At 51.2% G+C, this 18,479-nt stretch overlaps 7 protein-coding genes across 7 annotated transcripts; 2 read left to right on the top strand and 5 right to left on the bottom strand.

The window, feature by feature from the left end:
• Positions 1–743: 743 nt before the first annotated feature.
• PG998_009561 (uncharacterized protein) lies at positions 744–2,345 on the top strand (the record flags this gene model as incomplete). The annotated part of the gene is made up of 1 exon (XM_066876377.1): positions 744–2,345. The coding sequence occupies one exon, from the start codon at positions 744–746 to the stop codon at positions 2,343–2,345; it is 1,602 nt and encodes a 533-aa protein (XP_066728533.1).
• A 105-nt stretch (positions 2,346–2,450) lies between these two features.
• Positions 2,451–4,028, bottom strand: PG998_009562 (pectin lyase-like protein; the record flags this gene model as incomplete). The annotated part of the gene is made up of 5 exons (XM_066876378.1): positions 2,451–2,543; positions 2,624–3,246; positions 3,304–3,434; positions 3,495–3,576; positions 3,626–4,028. 5 exons carry the CDS (start codon positions 4,026–4,028, stop codon positions 2,451–2,453), a joined length of 1,332 nt encoding a protein of 443 aa, XP_066728534.1.
• A 1,035-nt stretch (positions 4,029–5,063) lies between these two features.
• PG998_009563 (uncharacterized protein) lies at positions 5,064–8,717 on the bottom strand (the record flags this gene model as incomplete). The annotated part of the gene is made up of 6 exons (XM_066876379.1): positions 5,064–5,256; positions 5,307–5,815; positions 5,882–7,290; positions 7,341–7,498; positions 7,546–7,895; positions 8,124–8,717. Coding segments are annotated over 6 exons (3,213 nt in total), but the record flags the coding sequence as incomplete, so codon positions are not given.
• Positions 8,718–9,777: 1,060 nt separating this feature from the next.
• PG998_009564 (uncharacterized protein) lies at positions 9,778–11,704 on the bottom strand (the record flags this gene model as incomplete). The annotated part of the gene is made up of 6 exons (XM_066876380.1): positions 9,778–10,062; positions 10,109–10,240; positions 10,309–10,629; positions 10,694–11,264; positions 11,319–11,442; positions 11,491–11,704. The coding sequence occupies 6 exons, from the start codon at positions 11,702–11,704 to the stop codon at positions 9,778–9,780; spliced, it is 1,647 nt and encodes a 548-aa protein (XP_066728536.1).
• A 550-nt stretch (positions 11,705–12,254) lies between these two features.
• Positions 12,255–13,025, bottom strand: PG998_009565 (uncharacterized protein; the record flags this gene model as incomplete). Its single annotated transcript, XM_066876381.1, has 3 exons — positions 12,255–12,721; positions 12,789–12,899; positions 12,992–13,025. The coding sequence occupies 3 exons, from the start codon at positions 13,023–13,025 to the stop codon at positions 12,255–12,257; spliced, it is 612 nt and encodes a 203-aa protein (XP_066728537.1).
• Positions 13,026–13,606: 581 nt separating this feature from the next.
• PG998_009566 (uncharacterized protein) lies at positions 13,607–14,548 on the top strand (the record flags this gene model as incomplete). The annotated part of the gene is made up of 1 exon (XM_066876382.1): positions 13,607–14,548. The coding sequence occupies one exon, from the start codon at positions 13,607–13,609 to the stop codon at positions 14,546–14,548; it is 942 nt and encodes a 313-aa protein (XP_066728538.1).
• Positions 14,549–15,019: 471 nt separating this feature from the next.
• PG998_009567 (uncharacterized protein) lies at positions 15,020–16,186 on the bottom strand (the record flags this gene model as incomplete). The annotated part of the gene is made up of 1 exon (XM_066876383.1): positions 15,020–16,186. One exon carries the CDS (start codon positions 16,184–16,186, stop codon positions 15,020–15,022), a length of 1,167 nt encoding a protein of 388 aa, XP_066728539.1.
• Between the last annotated feature and the right edge of the window lie 2,293 nt (positions 16,187–18,479).

Raw genomic sequence — 18,479 nt, forward strand, 5'->3', positions numbered from 1 at the left:
TCGCGGCCAGGGAGTGATGTGTCGGCCGGTGTACGTTCGTCGCTAGTCTTATGTCGTTGTCAAATGAGGGTTGACCGAGGTCACAGCGATGGGGGGCAAGCTCTTGGAAGCTGGGAAGCTCGAAAGCCGGAGATAGCCGGTCATAGTTGTCATAGTTGGTGCGTGTGTGGCTCCTTCAACTCCTCTGCAGCTGGAAATCTGGGGTAGGCTTGACGAAACAGCACTCCCACTTCTATCAACTATTTTCTTCAACCAGTGGTTCTTGTTTGCTTTCCACAGACTGCAGCTTTCACTGTGCAATGTGCAATCAGCAAAAGAATCCCTCCGTAGACCACTGCCCCAAGCGACAATGGTGCATGCCAACATTGTGCCACCACACCAGCTTCCAGCATGCTCGGTATACGGTGGTGGCTTTGCAGTGTAGCGAGCCGACCATTGACGTGCCACGGCAGAACCCATAATACCGCCAACTACTTCTTAAAGCGAGACGATGGCTTCTTAGCTCTTACGACGAGAGGCCGTTGCAGGGATGTGTTTGGGCCACTGCGCCTGCTAGTGGTTACGTAACGGAAGAACGCCCTTTGCTTTCTAATCACCGAAGGAGCCGGAGGTTTTCTGCCTGCGATGAATCATCCCTTTACTTGACCCTGACCGTGCTTATATGATTCCGTCTTACCTGCTTCCCTTTTGCCTGGATAGGTTTTTGCCCGCGTCAGGAAATTCGATTGTATGCCTGCATTGCGATGAGCAAAAATACATTGAGCGGCGCAGAAGCGCGTCGAGACCGCGTCCTCCAAGAGACCAACTTTGAGTCCGAGGCAGGTCTGCAACACATACCACCCGTCAGCTTTACCGACGAGGAATATAATGGAGCTGCCGCTGGCGGGGCACCATCCTTGAGCAATGGCAATAACACATCAAAAACCTCGACGCCTGCGGCAAGCACAACTCGAGTGCTCGCCCCGGACTTGCTACGGGGTACGCTTATGGTGCTGATGGCCATGGACCACGCCGTCGTGGCTATTCGGTCCTGGGACCACGGACAAGCGCGCGAATCCGAGGGCGACAGCGTGCCGGTCTCCGAATGGAATCGCCCCATCGGCTACATCATCAGGACCTTCACCCATCTCTGCGCCCCCGGCTTCACCTTTCTTTTGGGTATGGGGGTTGTGTACTTCGGCCGGTCCCGCACCCGCCTGGGCTGGTCGACCTACCAGATGCTCCGCCACTTCGTCATTCGTGCCGTCGTCTTGACCCTCATCACGGTACTGATGGGACTAGTGATGACCGGAGGGAAGATCTGGTTCCTCAACGCCGTGCTGTTCTCTTTGGCCATCGACTACGTTCTGGCGGGTGTCTTGTGGCTCATCCTTAATAAGATCGAGACGGCTATGGCCCATGGCCTTACGCCCTTCTTTGTGAAGGCTATAGAGAATGGGGAAAGAAGGCCGTTACTGGTTGGCAGCAGTCTGGAAGATGAGCGCAACACCGACAAGGCATCGAGTCGCGCCGTTGCAGTCTCGTGGCACTTCAGCAACGCCATCCTCCTGGTCCTTGCGGGTGTTGCTGCGTGGTGGAATATCTGGCTGTCCCCAACCCACGGCCATTGCCAAACCGAGAGCCTCGGGAGTAGTCAATTTATGAAGGCATCTGGAAACCCAATAGTGGACATCTGGTTCTGGCCCTTCTTGACGGAGCATGTCATGTCAGGCTTTCCCCCGATGGCTTGGCTCTCCTTCGCCATCATGGGACTACTGTACGGCCGCCTCGTCCAGATCCGCCCCTTATCTTCCGCCCGGCTCAACTCGTCGACCCTTCTGGCTGCACTGGCCTTCTTCCTTCTCTTTGCCTTTACCAGAATCTTCCGTTTCGGCAACTTGTCTGAAGGCTGCCTTCACATGCCCGAGCACGTCGCCAACCCCGATAGGAACCCTTACCTGACTTCCGTCCCTTCATTCTTCTACGTCGTCAAGTACCCGCCCGATGTCGCGTTCGTATGCTACACCATGTCGGTCAACCTTTCCCTGCTCGCGCTGTTCGGCGCGCTGCCGTTGAGTGTCACCAAACGGTTTACGATCCTCCTCACCTACGGCACGTCGGCTCTGTTCTTTTACCTTGTCCACCAGCTCATCCTGTTCTCCGCCGGCGCTGCTATCGCACATTTCTTTGGTCGCAAAACGGGCGAGACAGATCCATTCACGGGTGAGCCTGGTGTAGTGGTGGAAAGCTTATGGATCTACTGGGGCTTGTGGGCAACTGCCCTTACGATACTGTATCCTCTGTGCAAATGGTACGGTGCATTCAAGAAGACGAAGGGCCCGGATTCAATTTGGAGATTCTTTTGATAGATTGTATGAGCATATACACATAGACTACCGGCTGGTACGCGAATGTGGTTGATCCATCGCGCCTAGCCGAAATTAGAGCACATCGACTAGCTATTATCGCATTCATGCCAAGGCAATTGTGTTGTTGGTACATGCGATACCCATTCCTGATACTCCGTTCAACCCAGTGCATTCCATCTCGGCCGGTTTCCCATCCTACGTTGATTATGTGGTCAGCGATACAGTACTTCTACATGCGCTCTGCAAGTAAGTATTTCGACAGCACGGGGACCTACATAAGCCTTCAGATCTATGTTGCTGAAGTGGAAGTCCTTGCAGTGTTCTCCATCAGCGCATAGCAGATACATGCCTTTGTCGGTACTTTCACCTGCAATGACGATGAGTTTTCTCAATGACACGTGTAGTAGAATAGGGAAGAGAGACTTACCCAGCGTAGAGCTCCAGCAGGGATCGCTGATACAGCTACCGTCCTTCAGACTCTGCCCCGTCTGCCCCACAAAGTTCTCCCAGGTGAAGTTCGTCGCGTAAGCAGCCAGGCTGACGTTGTGTCCCGGCGGCAACCCTTTCTCCTGGTCTACGTAGTTCTCGATGAAGTGAATCGGGTACGACGTGTTGCGGATGGTGAAGTTGCGCCAGGCGACGTTGCTCAAGTCGCACGTCGTGCCAAGCGCCCCTTTGAAGCGGGCGCCGATGAGGGAATCTTCCACCACGGCGTTCTCGAAAAGGTAGTTCCCACCGGCCCCGCTGGCGCAGGACACGGCGATGCCGTGACCGCCAGACGAGTACATGTTGCGCACGGTGACGTTCGTCGTGGGCGGCGATACGTTGATCAGGTCATCGCCGTTATAGATGGTGAAGCCATCGATAAGCGAATTGCTCGCCGACATATCAACGCCGTCTTGACAATATATCAACGAGACTACTAGAAAGAAGAATGAAAGCGACAGGGTCTTACCTGTGTTGAATGGAAACCCGTCTTCCGAACGTGCATCGATCAGAGTGTCTGTCATCCAAACATGGCTGCCCCCCATCGAGAAAACCCATGCGACTGGCTTCCAGACCTTCAGGTGCCTTGCTCTTAGGTAACTGCATGTTCTCAGTTTTTGTGCAGGAGGAGGGTTCCATCTGGCTGGAGAGAGCTCTTACTCGACTTTCAGGGAGAAGAAGTGCGGTCGCCCCTTGTTCGCGCTGTTTGCTGCACCACCTGGCCACCACAGCTCTCCATTTCCTGACATGTTGGTAAGTCATAGTCTAGACACATTGATGTGTCCACGTACCGATAAACCATCCCTGTTTTGGATCTTCACTTCCTGTCAACGTGACATTGGTCCCTTGAAAGTTGATCCAGCGGCCTGGGTAGAGGTTGGCGTCGGCGACGACCGATTCGACGTAGCTGACATTATCGGGCAACGAAACGTTGCCATTGAAAACGAACTCGACATTAGACAAGGATTTGAGCTGCAGCGGTGTCCATAGATTGTATGTGAGATCCTTCTCAAATATCACGCGGGTGTGCTCTCCACATTCGGCCGTGGTCCTCACGACGTTAGGAGTGTCGTCGGTTCCAGTTTCATTCTTAGGTACGACGCAAGTCTTCACCTCTCCCAGCAATTCCGGTAGCCAGTAGGCTGAGACAATCCTTGGGAAGATGAGCCCGAGTATAGGAGCTGATAGCTTCATAATTCCAGACCACTTCGTGCTAGTAGCCGTACTTGCTAAACGTTGCTTTCCGAAACTTCAATTCTTTACACGCCAACCCCACGCTCTCAAATGCATACGATTCCCCGCGCATCAGGCCAATCGGGTCTGATAACAGTCCCTGTTTTTCCAGGATAGAGGTTCCTCCGCGATTTTCCACCAATTGGCATACTTGGTCTCCCAACAAGCCGTTGCTCCTTTGGTGATCATGGTATGGCCCGACTATGTAAATGTAGAGGTCCGTGGTAATCTGGGGGGCCGAGATGGCTTCTTGATGACTTGGGTATCCTTTCGCTGTCCCTGTGCTGTCAGGGATTCACTCCGATAGTGTCCGGATCTTGGACCTCATGCTCATCCTCATCTTTGGGATCTGCAACTCCAGTTTCTCCGCCTTCGATGTCGCAAGCAAAGAGTATTTTCTAACTGTGTTCATCAACGTGAATCGAGGGCAATATCACGAGACTTGGTGGTTACCGGGTTATTCGCAATCCTTGATCCTTATGGTACGGTACATGTCCGCACACCACCATAGATAGTACATCTGATTCTTCCACGCGACGGCTTTGGTCATCATTCTCATGAAGCCTCCGAGTAGAAAGAATATGAACACTCTCATGATAAGTATGAATTGCCAAGCCACTGATGGCACCCGCGGCAAGGAGAACGACGACAGCGGTAACGGTGCCGCTGGGGGAGAGGCAGATTGGGGGGCGAAGGCGGCGGCGGTAGCAGAGCTCATTGTTTTTTTGTTCTTATTGTTTTATTGGTTGTAGTGGTGATGCTGCTGGTGCTGGTATTAGTGGTAGTATGTAAGGCCCAGTGAAGTAACGGGTCAAGTTCAGTTCGAAATCGACTGTTCCGTCTCGACAAAGATGCAGTCATAATACCTTCGGCCACTTCATAACTAGCAAGTACGTATGGATTATATTACCAAGAACGATTATGCTGATTTTGAAGAGCCGGGATATCTTCGAGTTATTTGAAATAACTCAATCTCAGTTTGTCTCGAGCTCTACTTAGTCCACTGCTCTTTGAGGCTGAGGATGAGTTCTGCCTCGACAAGGATGCTCTGGGCGGATTTCCTGGCGAGAGGCTTGAATTGTCGGCCAAAAATGCTGTGTCGCTTTGTTTGGTGTCGTACATCTTGTTGAGGCTTCCCAGAATCATTTTATACACATCTCCGGACACTGGTTCGTGATCGATCACGTCCCTTGACAGCCCAAGGTCAGCGAGGTACAATTATCAATTTAGGGATCTTACCGTATTCCATATTTGGTTTCAAGCTCATCATCGAACTTCTCAAGCTTCTTGACTCCTTCTTGACCGTACGAGACGAACTCTATAGAGAACCATCGGAGACTTTCAGGTTTTTCATCAATGGCGGGATTGCCAAGGAATTCAACGATGGATCTCTCCACATCTTCGTCTGAAACGGTGCCATCCCATACGCCGTCCGTGAACACAATCAGCGTCATGGGCTTAGCCGTATTTCCAAGGTATGCGAAGAAGATTTGGCTGAGAATTATAGCCATATCCGTCCCGGTTCTAGATGGATCTTGGGGTTGCAGTGCCTCGTCCCATGCTTTGTCAAACCTCTCCAGCAGTTTTCTCACAGGAGCATTACTGGTATTAAGATGTTTTCCAAGGGTGAACTCGATGTCAAGACCATCTTTATCGAGACTTCCGATCATGCTTGCAAGGGTTTCAAGCGCAATCCTCATGGCCGGCCAATACGGTCTCATTGACCCTCCGTTATCAATGACGAATTTCTAGGACGCCACATAGTATCAGCTAGAAGGTTCAAAAATGTGATAAGGGACGGGACGAGCTCTTACGATGTCTCTATTTAAGAGGAAAGAGCTTAGGATCTTATTGTTTCCATTTCCACCCATGAGGCTTTTGAAGAAACCCCTTTTCTTGATGGATTCAAGTTGGCGACAAATTTCCCAGTTGGGGTCAATGTGAAAATGTGTCGGCAGGCTGGCGATTTCGCCTCTGTTAGTAGTGCGAGGAATTATCCCAACTCGGCTTGGTGATGGCGGAGACTTCGCGGCGATGTATGAACATTCCGTTTCTTCCGCTGACTGGGGCCGATCCACGTTAAAGGATAACGTGTCGACTTCGTATATGCTCTTTCTCGGCGTCGTATGATCTCGGGCAGCCACATTACCCGAGACTTCTCTGGTGTCAATGGAAATTTTCGGTGGCAAAGCGCGTGTGTGCGCTGTCGGAGTCATGGCGTCTAGTTCAGGGGTTGTTGCGTCATCTAAGGGATGTGCCCCTCCTGGTCGTTTCTCAGGCTGTGAAGCCATCAATTTGGGCGACTCAACTTGTTGTGTCCCATCGATGAGAATACTCGGTTGATTGGAAGTAACAAACGCTTCATCTTTCCTACGCCCCCCTGGGAGCGGTGCGACAGGCGTATAACCTACGCGTAATCCGCCCACAATCATTCCGGATGCTGGCTGAGACATGCCTGGTGCTGACAGCCCTGTGACAAAGCTTGTCTTATCCGTCCTAGATGATAGGTGCGAGGAAATAACAACATGGTCTCTGCGAGGCAATCTCATGCTTTTCTTAGCCTGCCGCCGCAGGAGCTCCGACTTGTTTCGCCTGGTAGACTCTTGGCCGTTATGTACCTGGGTCGCCCCTGTCGATCGATCACCTCGTTGCTTGTGAGATAACATGGCTTTCACTCCATCACCTTCGCCGTCCATATCCGCCAAAAACTCTGCCTCTTCTTCGGCTTGGCGTATCGCATCCTGGATGTCATTACTCAAGGCGGTTGATTCTCCTCGTTCCACCTGCAAGATGTGAGCGACTCTAGCAGAAGATATGCACACTCTTGACTTGAGAACCAGGTCGACGGACGGCAGCCGTTCCCGGGGCTCTTTTTTGAGCATTTCGATATCAATCAGATCCAGAATCCTGGAGGTTATCGTGTCTGACTTTCGTACAGAGCTTCGAAGGTGATTGTGCCATGCCGTAACAGCTCCAAGAACCTCCTGGCCATCGTGGAAAGCGTCACTGGCCGATGGCTGCCTTCCGGAATGAGAGTCGCCCAATTTCTTGATGGCATTCAGGCGGAGCTTCTCATAAACAAATACGCCTTGACGACCAAGAATGACCCATGTGGCGGCAACGGAGAATACACACCCCAATGACCAGATATCAATCTTCTGGGTGTAATCGGTCGTAGTGCCACGAGGGCGGCCACGACGTTTTGTATCTGTCTCTGGAGCCCCTTTATATCGATCAAACGTTAGCTTGGTCTAATCTCATCCCATGATAGACTCAGCCCCTTACCATAAGTTTCCGTAAGACCCGTCAGGATAGTCTTAGGCTCCACCCCGGTTTCATCTTTCATTCTGAATTTAGCAAAGCCAAGATCCACGAGCTTGAATTCGCCATGAACACGTAAGATGTTATCCGGTTTAAGGTCGGCATGCCACCTATACTTGTCAGTTATATCATTCGTCTGCCATATTATAACTCTTACCCATTATATCTCACCGAGTCGCCCCGCTCTCGGTGTGCCTCTAGGTTGTGAATCTTCTCTACCGCTTCTGCTACCTTGAACAGGGCTTCCCAAAACTCAATAATGGTCTCAAAAGCACTGGGAGGATCTTTCTCAGACAAGAATAGCTCTAACAGGTCGAGGTCGCCGAATTCCAAGAGTAGGTTCCATGTACGATCGACACGTTGGCCATCAATCTCTTCATCGACTTCGTATTCGCCTAAGTACTGAACCATACCTGCCAGACCATCGACTGCTGAGTAATTTAGCTTCTCTTGATTGAAGACATGTTTGTTCTCGCTTGTGAATGTCTTCAAAGCCATCGAGTAGCACTGTACACATGTCAGCTTGGGCAGGGTAACTACCTACGCAACCGCGAGTTGTTGTGATAAAGGTTACCTTTCCATATACGGGGTCGATATACTCTGAACGTTTCAGTCTCTCCTTAAGTCCCTGCGACAAGAATCGGTCTTGTACCGAAACCTGCCATACTTGTGCTGTCCCACCCTTGTTGTTGATCAATTGCCGTCTGCAAAGGGGCTGATCCATCTGCCGCGGACCCTGTCCGAGTAGACTGCTGCCGTGTTCAATTCCATGATGACATGCTGAAACATGAACCTCATGTTGTCGAAGCTGGTCAACAGTTTGTTGACGTCCAAAACAGAGGTTTGGAGCTGCTCTTCGAGCGCCTCGAGGTTAGATAGGCGCTCGTTTGACAGATTGCTATCGGTGATGCCGTATCTTTGGAAAGTGTGTATCAAAGAACCGCAATCGAGGTTCAAAAGGATTGCAAAAACAATGTAGCTTTCCCGACCAGCCTTTCCTAGATCGATGGCTTTCAAGCGACCAGGCTGGTTGCGCATATCATGGCCGCTGTCTTGGTCTTGCGCAGCGCTTAACAGCGCAGAAAGGTTGGTTTGCCCTGTCTGGCCATCCGTCAGGAGCATCCATGTGACAATCTCGCTTGTGTTGTAGAAATCTTTGGTGCAGCAGTGTGTAACCCATTCGCCGCTCTCACTGTCTGCCCGTAGACAACCCTCTTTAGAATTGGCATTATGCCGGTGACAGGCGTGGTATGTCCACTCGTTTTTCAGTTTTGTTTTGAAAGTGTCGAGGATTGAGGGGTCTGCTTGCGGCGAGATTGGACTCGCCATTGTGGTTGGTATTCAGGGCGAGTATGGCCTCCAGCGGCTGGCGGTTTCCGGTCACTGAGGTAGGCGAAGACTTCACCAACAAGAGTGAGGTGAAACTGACGATCGAATCCAGGTCGGATTTCAGTGAAGGTTTATCGCAGAAGAGAGATTTGATGGCGAATTCCACTTCGTTGGACTCCGCAAGGCGACAGAAGAACGGTTGGGTCACCACAGGGATAAACACTTGCAGAAATCAGCTGCTGGAAGCCTTCTACCCTCCTTGGTCCCACGCATGCCCAGCAGGTCAATTAGCTTCGGGGGCTGCAAGAAATGCACAATGCAGCCACTTCAGGGCAGCAGCTGTGTTGTCATGGTGTTCGAGCCTAGGGCATCACTCATCCGGGGATCAGGTACCCCCCAGCTCTGCAATCACCATGGAGTTATACCAGGCAGGTAGGTACAGTACATGGTGAGTTGTCACCGTAGCCTTTCACTGAGCCTCGTTCATGATCGATAGCCCCGCGCGGTTTGTCCATTTCCGCCTGCTGCGTCCTAGCCGCTGACATCCCTCTCCCCCTTCTGCAAGTCCAACTCCAAGACTTCCCAGCCGTGGGCGATCTACGTCACTCGATGTCATTTTCTTCAATACTCTGAGGGCAGTGCAGTATTTACATATAACTGCCGACGCTCGTTTTACTGTCTGCTTTCCACTGACACAGCGAGCAAGTGGTGTGTCGATGCAACAAGGCAGCCACCACCACCCACCACCCTCACTCTGCCGCTGCCTCTGGCTGTCTGGGTTGCAATTAGCTCCTGCAGGTTCAGCGTTCAGCCCCTTGATCCCTGGTCGACACGGGTGGCTCGCCACTCACACCTTCTGCTCACACAACCCCAATTGTGCCGCACAGTGTCACACAGTATACAATGGTCCCCCTCATGCGGCTCAAGACAGCTTTTCGGGGTCTAATCAGGGCCCATGAACCCAGGAGACATTCCATTGGAGTCACTAGTCGAGGTATGAGTTTGTCCTGATGCATTATATCTATATACCCAAATGCTGACATACGGATGCGGGGTTCCCCTATTTTTCATTCAAAGGAAGCAACTGTTGAGTGTGCATGAAAAGCTGCTTGATCCTATCAAGCCAACCTTGATTTTCCTGTGGCCGATAAGAGCGCGTGTACCTGGTCTCGTTGTCTCGTTCCCACCCTCTCTGCAGTGCCGTTCTCCCGAACCAAGCACCAAGCACAGTGAGGAAAGTCAGTGGGATGGTGACCTGAAGCCATCTCGTCATTGCTGTCTCCGAGTAAGAGCCGCCAGGATTGTCGGCGTCCTGATATTTTATGATGTCGGTGCTGAAAAATGTCTGGGGCGGTTAGCGAAATTCCCGATTGCATTGAGTTTCAACTTACCGAGACGAAAGTGGCAGGGAGATACACGAGAGTCACGATGGTTATGATGAGCATCATGGTCTGCTCCCGTTCCATTCTATGACTGACCTTCTCCATGCGGAATGCCGACTGGCTTTGGAGATGTTGAATGACCTGTAGATATCAATTGGTCAGTTGGCAGCCTAATTTGGTAGCTTTTTCTTTTTCTTGGTGAGACTAACCAGTTCCCTTCGATCCGAAACGCTTTTCACCAATGCTTGAGTCCGCTTCACTTCCATAGTGAACTGGACGTTGATGGCCTTGACTTGAGCTGCAAACGATGCCACTTCGCCAGCGCAGTCGCCCTGGACTGTGAAGGTCTTGTCCTTCACAAGACCCTGGTAAAACTCTAGCAAAGCCGTAATCACATCGATATTGCCCTCGAGGGCCGCGACCGCTTGGCTTGCCGCTTCCTCCCATATCTGGAGGTCTTGAATATCTTGAGGCGTATATTCTTTGAAAATGCGGACGTACTCAGCGCGACCCCATACAGCTGATTGGCTCTGTGGAACAAAACAAATAAGCATCATTGCCACCCCTATACGAAATCATTATGGAATGACTTACCACTCGATCCACAGATCTTTCAAGCCAACTGATATAACCCCTCCAATCCTCTCTGGCCCAGAGACAATACATAAGGTGAGCAAACAGAGAGGAGCGAAATGCCTGTTCTGGCGTCCCGAATGAGCGACACTCCGTCGGCGATGCATCGCTCATAAGGTCTTTGAAACGCCTTTGAAGCTCAAGGTCTCTTCCTCCCTTCACGACCAACCAGAGAGCATTGCCTTCATTCACATCAAACTGGTGGTGAACAACTGCCTGGCGAATGGACCACTCGTCAAAGGTAGATTCGGTCGGATGAGCAGTCTTGAGGTTTACACATTTGAGGTTGTAGCAGAGTTGGTACTGCTTGCCGCTCCGGCCGAGTCCTTGGACTGCTCTGCCATCAAGAGACGCGGTCGCGATTGGCTGAGCTCTGAACCCGCTGAAGTTTAGATCATTGGGCTGGCTCTGACGCCCGAATAATGAGATGAAATCCAAAATAGCCGGCATTACTTGATGGTAGGTCATGAGTTCACCAAACATCTCGGGCGTGAGGAGGAGCGGGGCCCGCGAAGTGACAGCATAGAGATTCCTACTCAGGGGTATTAGTATCGTGGTGGGTATGCCAATAATCGGTAAGCCTCACACGAAACGACATTTTGGATCCCCTTTGCTCGTCTCTACCCTGGTTGGGGTGCTACTCGGGTCTCTTTGAACCCCGAGAAAGTCTGTCAATTCGGACAAATGGTGTGCATTACACTTAGCAACAGCTGGAATAGTCAGCATTCGGTAATGTCAAATCTTGAGCGTCTTCTTACCTTGGCCATCAGCCGTAAAGAAATCCCTAATCACCACTTCCCATTGTGTCCCATCTGGTTCAAACAGAGTTGGCTTTATCAAGTCGAACTTATCTCCCAGAGCCTTCAAAGCGTACGGGAGGCTATCGACAGTGATTGAGAGAGCATTCAGTGGGAATGTATGCGCTTCACGCAGCGGGGCTTGAAACCACTCTGGTAATTCAGTATTTGTCATGTTGTTGAGGTAATGTCGGCACGGCTTCTTGGGAGCTAGAATGCAGCAAGACTCCAACACCGAAGTCGAGGAGGGGAAATGCAGCATAAATCAAGCTGCAGAAAGATCAAGGCACACTTCGTCCCGTCAGCTGAATGATGCCCTGTAAGCCCAAGTTCCATGCGCCTCATCACTTGATCTACAGAAAGACTCGTGTTTACAAATTATTTGGCCACCAGTATGTCTATCTGAGACGTGTCAACAGACTGAGGATCTGGTCAAGCCTCGAGGACTCGGCGCCTACCTGGGAGCCGCCACGACACCAAGTCTGCAACCGCTACCTAAAGAGAAACTGCCTGGTGAGCAGCCTCGAACAGCCCATTCTGAAGGAGCCTGCAAGTTTGTACACCATTGGGCCACCTTTGGACATGCGGTACGCACAGTGTGCGTATTGCTGACCAGTCGTTGTTGGCCCTTTTCCGCCCGAAAACGCCACCCAATCAGTTCATTCCCGCATCCCGGCTATGTCTCAGTGAATGAACCCCAGCAGCATTCGACCAGAAGATGCCACCTAAACTGGCGAAGGCGATCGCTGTATGTTTTTCGGCTTGGTCAAGTCCTTGATGGCTTGCTTGTCTTCCTGTTGGTTGCCCTCAATCAGCAAGGCTTTCTCCCACACAGATGGTTGACTGCTTACTTCGGTAAAATCTTCGGGAGTTTCGAACTGCCAATGATCCCTCTTTCGACTAGGCTCCTGAGAGAAGTCCTCTTCCGGCCACTTCTCCAACAGGAACTTACGGAGCATTTCCCAGGTGAGACCGCCATAGACGGACACAATCTGAGGGTATCGCTTCGGCTTCTGGGCGTCGCGCGCTGCCTTTGCCGCCTGCGCTTGAAACGAGGGTGTGCGACTACCTCTGTGGATGAGCTTGAAGGAGTCTGTCCAGGTCGGCCTTTTCCCTTGGCTTCTGAATGAGTCGTTACGCCCATTAGGCTGTCTGGGGGGGGAGGCGATGCCATTTCTCCCTCTCTCCTTCCCTATATACTCGGTGGAGTGGGTTAGGTGTATCTGTTGCTCCTTGGTCGCCGAGGCAGTTCAGCTTACTTTCCGCTTGGTAGAGGCTTACGACACAGTCGGGGGAGAGGGCGAGTCGCACATTTATGAATCTTAGAGGCTCGAGGTTGCATGTGTAGATACTACGGTACGTCTCGGCTTCTGCATTGGTCCGTTAGTCGTTGCCTGCTATGGTTGCCTCACCTCGTTGCCTCCATCTACTCGCCCAGTTATCGACTTGCCGTTCGACTCACTGGACACAGCCTCTTTCGTCGAAACCTCACCCATGATTTTGGGGGCGGTGTGGCTTGGGAGTCAGCCCCACGGCCTCCCGCCTCCTTTTCAGACAGGACCTCCTGCGGACTGATTAGCCCTCTGTTCCTCAACGCCCAACGATTCTCCAGAAAGACACTGTCAGGGTGTGTAAAAGTGACGCGAGCTTTGCAACTGATCGTCTCTTCTCGCGCTGTCGCTAGCGACGACAGTTGATACGGGTGGTTTGAACCATGGGACTTTCGTTGGTTGTGTCACCCCGCTCAAGACTACTGATATTCAACTGAGAAGGGAAACGTGATGAAAATGATAAACCCCCAATCTACTCTCTTGGTCATGCTCGCTCACAGCGGCCCATACAGGTACTAAGTAGACTCCAATGGAGTCAATGACTGATCTGGCCGTCCGACAAGTATCTCACAATCACACACCTCTTTGATTCACCGATAGAATAACATATTCCCTATGCTTTTGTGTTCAATGCTGTATCGTGAGATATATAAACATGCGTGGCGGCTGTAGCACCTTTTTGGTATCGCTATACAAGAAAGGAAATCAAGGAAACGTTGATACAATTACTCAATCACTTATTCGGAATGTCATTAACCCATCAACGCCCCAGTCCACTAGTGATCCCCGAGCTACTCGAGGCCATCCTCCTGCACGTCGACGAACTTACCCTCCTCGTAAGCGCCCAGCGCGTGAGCAAGCACTGGCACGCCGTCATCGCCGTCTCGCCGCGCCTGCAGTGGAAGCTCTTCCTGCGCCCCGACGAGAGCGCCGCCGCCGCCCGTGAGCCTCAGCAGAATCCCTTCCTAGCCAAGGCCTTCCCCTTCTGTTTCGATCCGCGTGTCGTCGGCCGCCTCATGGTATTTGAACCTAAACCCGGGAACCGCCCGATCCTCTGGGCCAAGTCCAACATCCTCGCCGCCCGGCCGCCGGTGCTGGAGCTGCACCGTGCCGACTTCTGGTACCATTTCCCGCAGTGCCCGCGCCTCTGGGCCCGCCAGGCGGCCTTCGCCCGGCCGGATGCCAGCTGGCGCCGCATGCTGGTGCACCAGCCGCCCGTGTTCCTCTCTAACGTCCTCACACCCATGTGGCAAGGGCTGCCACTGAGTTGGATACAACTCAAAGAAACCGGGGCTTCGTCCACGTCTGGGGGACCCGGAGAAGGACCGTCTTCGCCATGCCAGATGCAGGACCTGCTTCGCTCCATCTTTCGGGAGTTCAGCGCGAGCCACGACAAGAGCAACACCTTGACATGTTTCGAGGTCGATGCCGATAATGACGCTGATAATGACGAGGAGGAGGAGCCGCGCTGCGTGGCCGGATTCAAAGTCATATGGGACTTGCAAGGGCCGGCGTATAGAATGCGGAGGCGTGCGCTGGAAATGGCGTACGAGCAACAAACCGACGGCGGCTCAAAGTCAGGAGTCCCAAGACAGCACGTTCTAGTCTTGCACGATGTGGAATTGCGTAGTGTGGCTCCTCGGGATCGAGACTTTGGAAAGCTGAAGCAGATTCTTTTCCCATCATGATGGAGAACCAATGGCAGAAGTATAAAGCTTCATTTAGAGAAGCGCAAAAATATTCACAGTGCAATTCTTTCTTGGCGATATAAGCGCTAATTTCGTATGATACTTCACCTCATCATCTAGTGGCAGCAGCTGGCTTTATGTAGTAATGACCAGCATCCAGATTATTGAGAACGCGAACGTATTTCTAGCTGCGCATGTAATGAACGATTAAATGAGACGAGCAGATGCATAGATGCATCGATCTTTTGATCACAGAGAAACCTCTTGTTCCCATCATAAACATCACCCTTGCTTTTCCCGATATCGCGCTGTTCCTGTAACTCTCAGTGCACAATATCTTCCGGCACGTCGAACGGCACGTCGAATTCCCTTCCACCCATACGAACACCATGACCACCACGACCAGCAGGGCGTAACATCTGCTCCAACAAATGTCTCTCTTTGCGAATCTCGGAATCGCTAGGATTAATTCTAGAGGCGTCTTTGATGTCTCCCAAAGCTGCCCAGAGGTGCCCAGAGGTGCCCATTCAGTCGGTGGATTACAGCCATTTGCCGCAGCATATCGGCTTTCTGCACAGTGCTGGGTTTCCAATTTGCTTTGCGGGAGGCACGCACATTCATGACCCGGTTGATGCGATGGACAGTTAGATGTGAGATCCGGGAAACCAGGGCAGGGTCGTCATTGGCCTCAATTGTGCGGATGGTGTTGATTGCCAGTTTGCGGTTGAGCTCAAAGAACAACTCCTGTATCTGGTCTACCCACAGCTTCGACGCTGGCGGATAGCCAAAGCGTTTGGAGGATTTGAAGACTCGACGTCCAAGAAGATCGATTCTGTTGCATGCGTCGGTCCAAATCTTAGAACTCTTGTCCAAATCATCTTGTTGGAGGTATTCATCGCCAAGCCGATCTTGGATGCGCAGTTCCTGCAGGATTCTGTCTCTCTTGATTTCCTCCGGTTTCTTGCAAACCTTCCCGATGGTTTGGACCGCAACAGTAGAGTCTATCGTGCCTTGAAGAAAGATCTTCTTGAAGCCGCGGAGTTCAGAAAACGGAGCAAGAAACTCTTCTTGTTGATGAACTGTGGGAAATGATGTATCGATATCCTTGACAGGATTGTGTAGAGTTATCGAGTGATTGGTCTTGTTGGCAAAGGTTGCCGTACACATGAAAGTCTGCAAGTAGAGGCAAAGCAGGCGGAAATCCTGATGGAGCATGACGAACTCTTGGTGAAGGATTGGCTTGGGGATCTCGTTGGCTTCTGAAGTCCCATAGTGGGCTTCTAAGATCTCATATTGGGGTTCTGAAATCTCATACGTCATGATGAACCCTTTGAAGGCGTTGAGGAGGCCGCCATCTTTACGTATCAGCGGTACGTTTGAGTACAGAGAGTCGATCATGGACTCAAAGACATCGGTGTTGCGCTTTCGCAGGTCTAAACTGAGTCGGACAAATCTGTTTGTCTTGCAGAAGATCTCTCTGGCCTCATGGCCGATCTGTCGATTTGCGCGCAAGATTTGCAGGTGTACATCGCCACCTAAAGCAGGCTTGGAGATTTGGACGTCGGTAAGAAGAAGAGAGTAGATGTCGTCTCGGATCTCTCGAGGAAGGTCGAGAAATCCAACGGGAGGGGCCTGCATGGTGATCTATGAAGTCGGTCGGTCCCCAGGATTGGTGAGAAATGGGATGAAGGACAAAGGAGTGAACAACAGAATAACTTCCAAGAGGACTAGAAACGAAACAAATTCTGAGGAATGAGTGTGGTGTGTGAATGGAATAGCTGTGGTTGAGAGTCACTAGTGGCAGCTGCAGGATGTCAGAACTCGAAAATGGTACACACGAGCCCCAGCTGATTGTTCTTTTCGCGAAATCCACGCGGTGACTTCTGCCTTATTTCAGCTTCACACGATAATCACCTTAAGAAACACTTGATGGGCGCATAACAATCTCGTTTGCTAGGCCAGTGGACTCGATGGAAACAGCAACCATGGCCAGAGCTATTAGAAACTGACTCGTTTCCCAGGAGAGGCTTATTCGGAAGTTTGTGACATTTCGCTTCTACGCCAGCAGTTGTTGCTGCTCTGTTCAATGGGGGCTTTGTGGATCAATACCCTTCCGGAGCCTGGACATTTTAACATCAGTATCAACAGTCATCTATATCACACAATTCGAGTGCGAGATACTCGGCTGACTTGAGTTGAGGTGGGATTCGCATTCGTCCAGTGCGTCATTTGGCATTTGGCATGGGGTGCTTGGGTCGTCTGCTTGCAGTATCGGTAGGGACGATCAGTCAAGAACTCACCGATATATGCCTGGATGTGGGCACGAAGGCGTTTTACTCTTGCGGCTTCTCAATGGGAGGTTGTCATCCAGCCAGGATAAGGATACACTCTGTAATCTAGATCTCTACATAGATAAAAGGGGTATCCCTACGGTAGATGGCACTTCTTGGCATAACTATCAAATATGATGAAACATGTACTTTTCACCATGGCTTTTCTTCTTCTTACTTACGACCATGCTTCTACTTGACTAGCCCGGCTAAAATCGTGAATTGACTGACTGATCGAGTCAGTTGGCCAGCAATGGGTAGCTCTACCTTGACCATTACAGACGAATGGTGCTGTCTACCTCGCTAATATCAAGCATTTTCTGCATGACATATAGAGCAACGTGCCAAACAAATTCGCGTTCCTGCGGTAATCGGCACGAAGAGGCTCGCCAATTTTGGCTGGTCACGCAGAACGTTGTGTGAGTACCCGTTTTGGACACGGTAGTGGCATCTGCGTAACCTGTCGTGTCTCTACCACCTGCAAGATGGCATGATCGATGCTTAGTGTTACTTACCTCGGGGGCACAAAGTGGCTGACAGCTCGCGCATAGATCTTCAAGTAGCAGAAAGCGTCGAGAAGCTAGATGCATGTCCATGTCACTAGTTGTACTCCCCATGTCTGGTTTCACGAGTGGAAAACGTCCGTGGAACCAATCGTTGATCAGGGCTTCCGTTTTCGCGGAAGTGCCGGAGTATAGGGGAAGAAGGCCGGTGGCATTTTCCCCCCTCGAAGCTTCTTTTGCAGCAGCTTCGCTTGCCATACCAAATACCTGGCTACCACCCACAAGAAGCTTGGTGTTACTGTGTGACGGACGCGTGCTTGTGTCTGCGTGCTGTCTTGGCATGCCATGTCGGCAGCTTTCTCCAGATCCTGACATATCTCCTAGTATGTCTTCATACGTTCTGAAACACATTACCGGAAACAAAAATAGACAGAACTGGAATAAATCGAGCAACTTGACTTAAAATGTAGATGACTGTACTCATCATTGAACTTGTCGTCATAGGTCTGAATCCTTAACCCGATGCGTTCTTGAACGGATTACCACGCATGTATTGCCCATCTGCAGGGGGGGACATTACATACGACCAAACTGCGTGTGTTTATCACAGAGTATGAAACAGATACTTTGCCGATAATCAGCGTGCTTGAGATAACAGTTCTGGGCCAAAGCGGCGCAACGCGGAGTTGCAACGGCTCCCATAAGGGGCCCGAACCTCCACCACGAGGCGATACAAAAATGGGTTGTCTGCATTACCTATAATACGCGGTGTTCCACATATGCAGGATTTGGCATGCGGTTTAATCTTTGCAGGTTTAATCTTTGCAGGATGCGGCTAGCCTGACAAATTCATCATGTACGACGATAGCGCCTCCGAATGCAAGTATTGCTCATCAATATTTGTTTTCTCGGACATACGCAATTCGGATAGCCTTGTTTGCTCGGCAGTTTACCTCCCTCTACGCTGACTAGACGTGGCAAACCGCCGCATGGACGCACTCTAGTGATGTCTATTGTCCTCCCTCAGTGTACTCTCGGCCTGCTTTAGGGATGGAACTATATACCTAGTAGGTATTGACAACACGGCTAGGTATATGA

This window comes from Apiospora kogelbergensis (assembly GCF_038363985.1).
Source record: "Apiospora kogelbergensis strain CBS 113332 chromosome Unknown utg000006l_segment0_segment0, whole genome shotgun sequence".
NCBI classification, from domain to species: domain Eukaryota; kingdom Fungi; phylum Ascomycota; class Sordariomycetes; order Amphisphaeriales; family Apiosporaceae; genus Apiospora; species Apiospora kogelbergensis.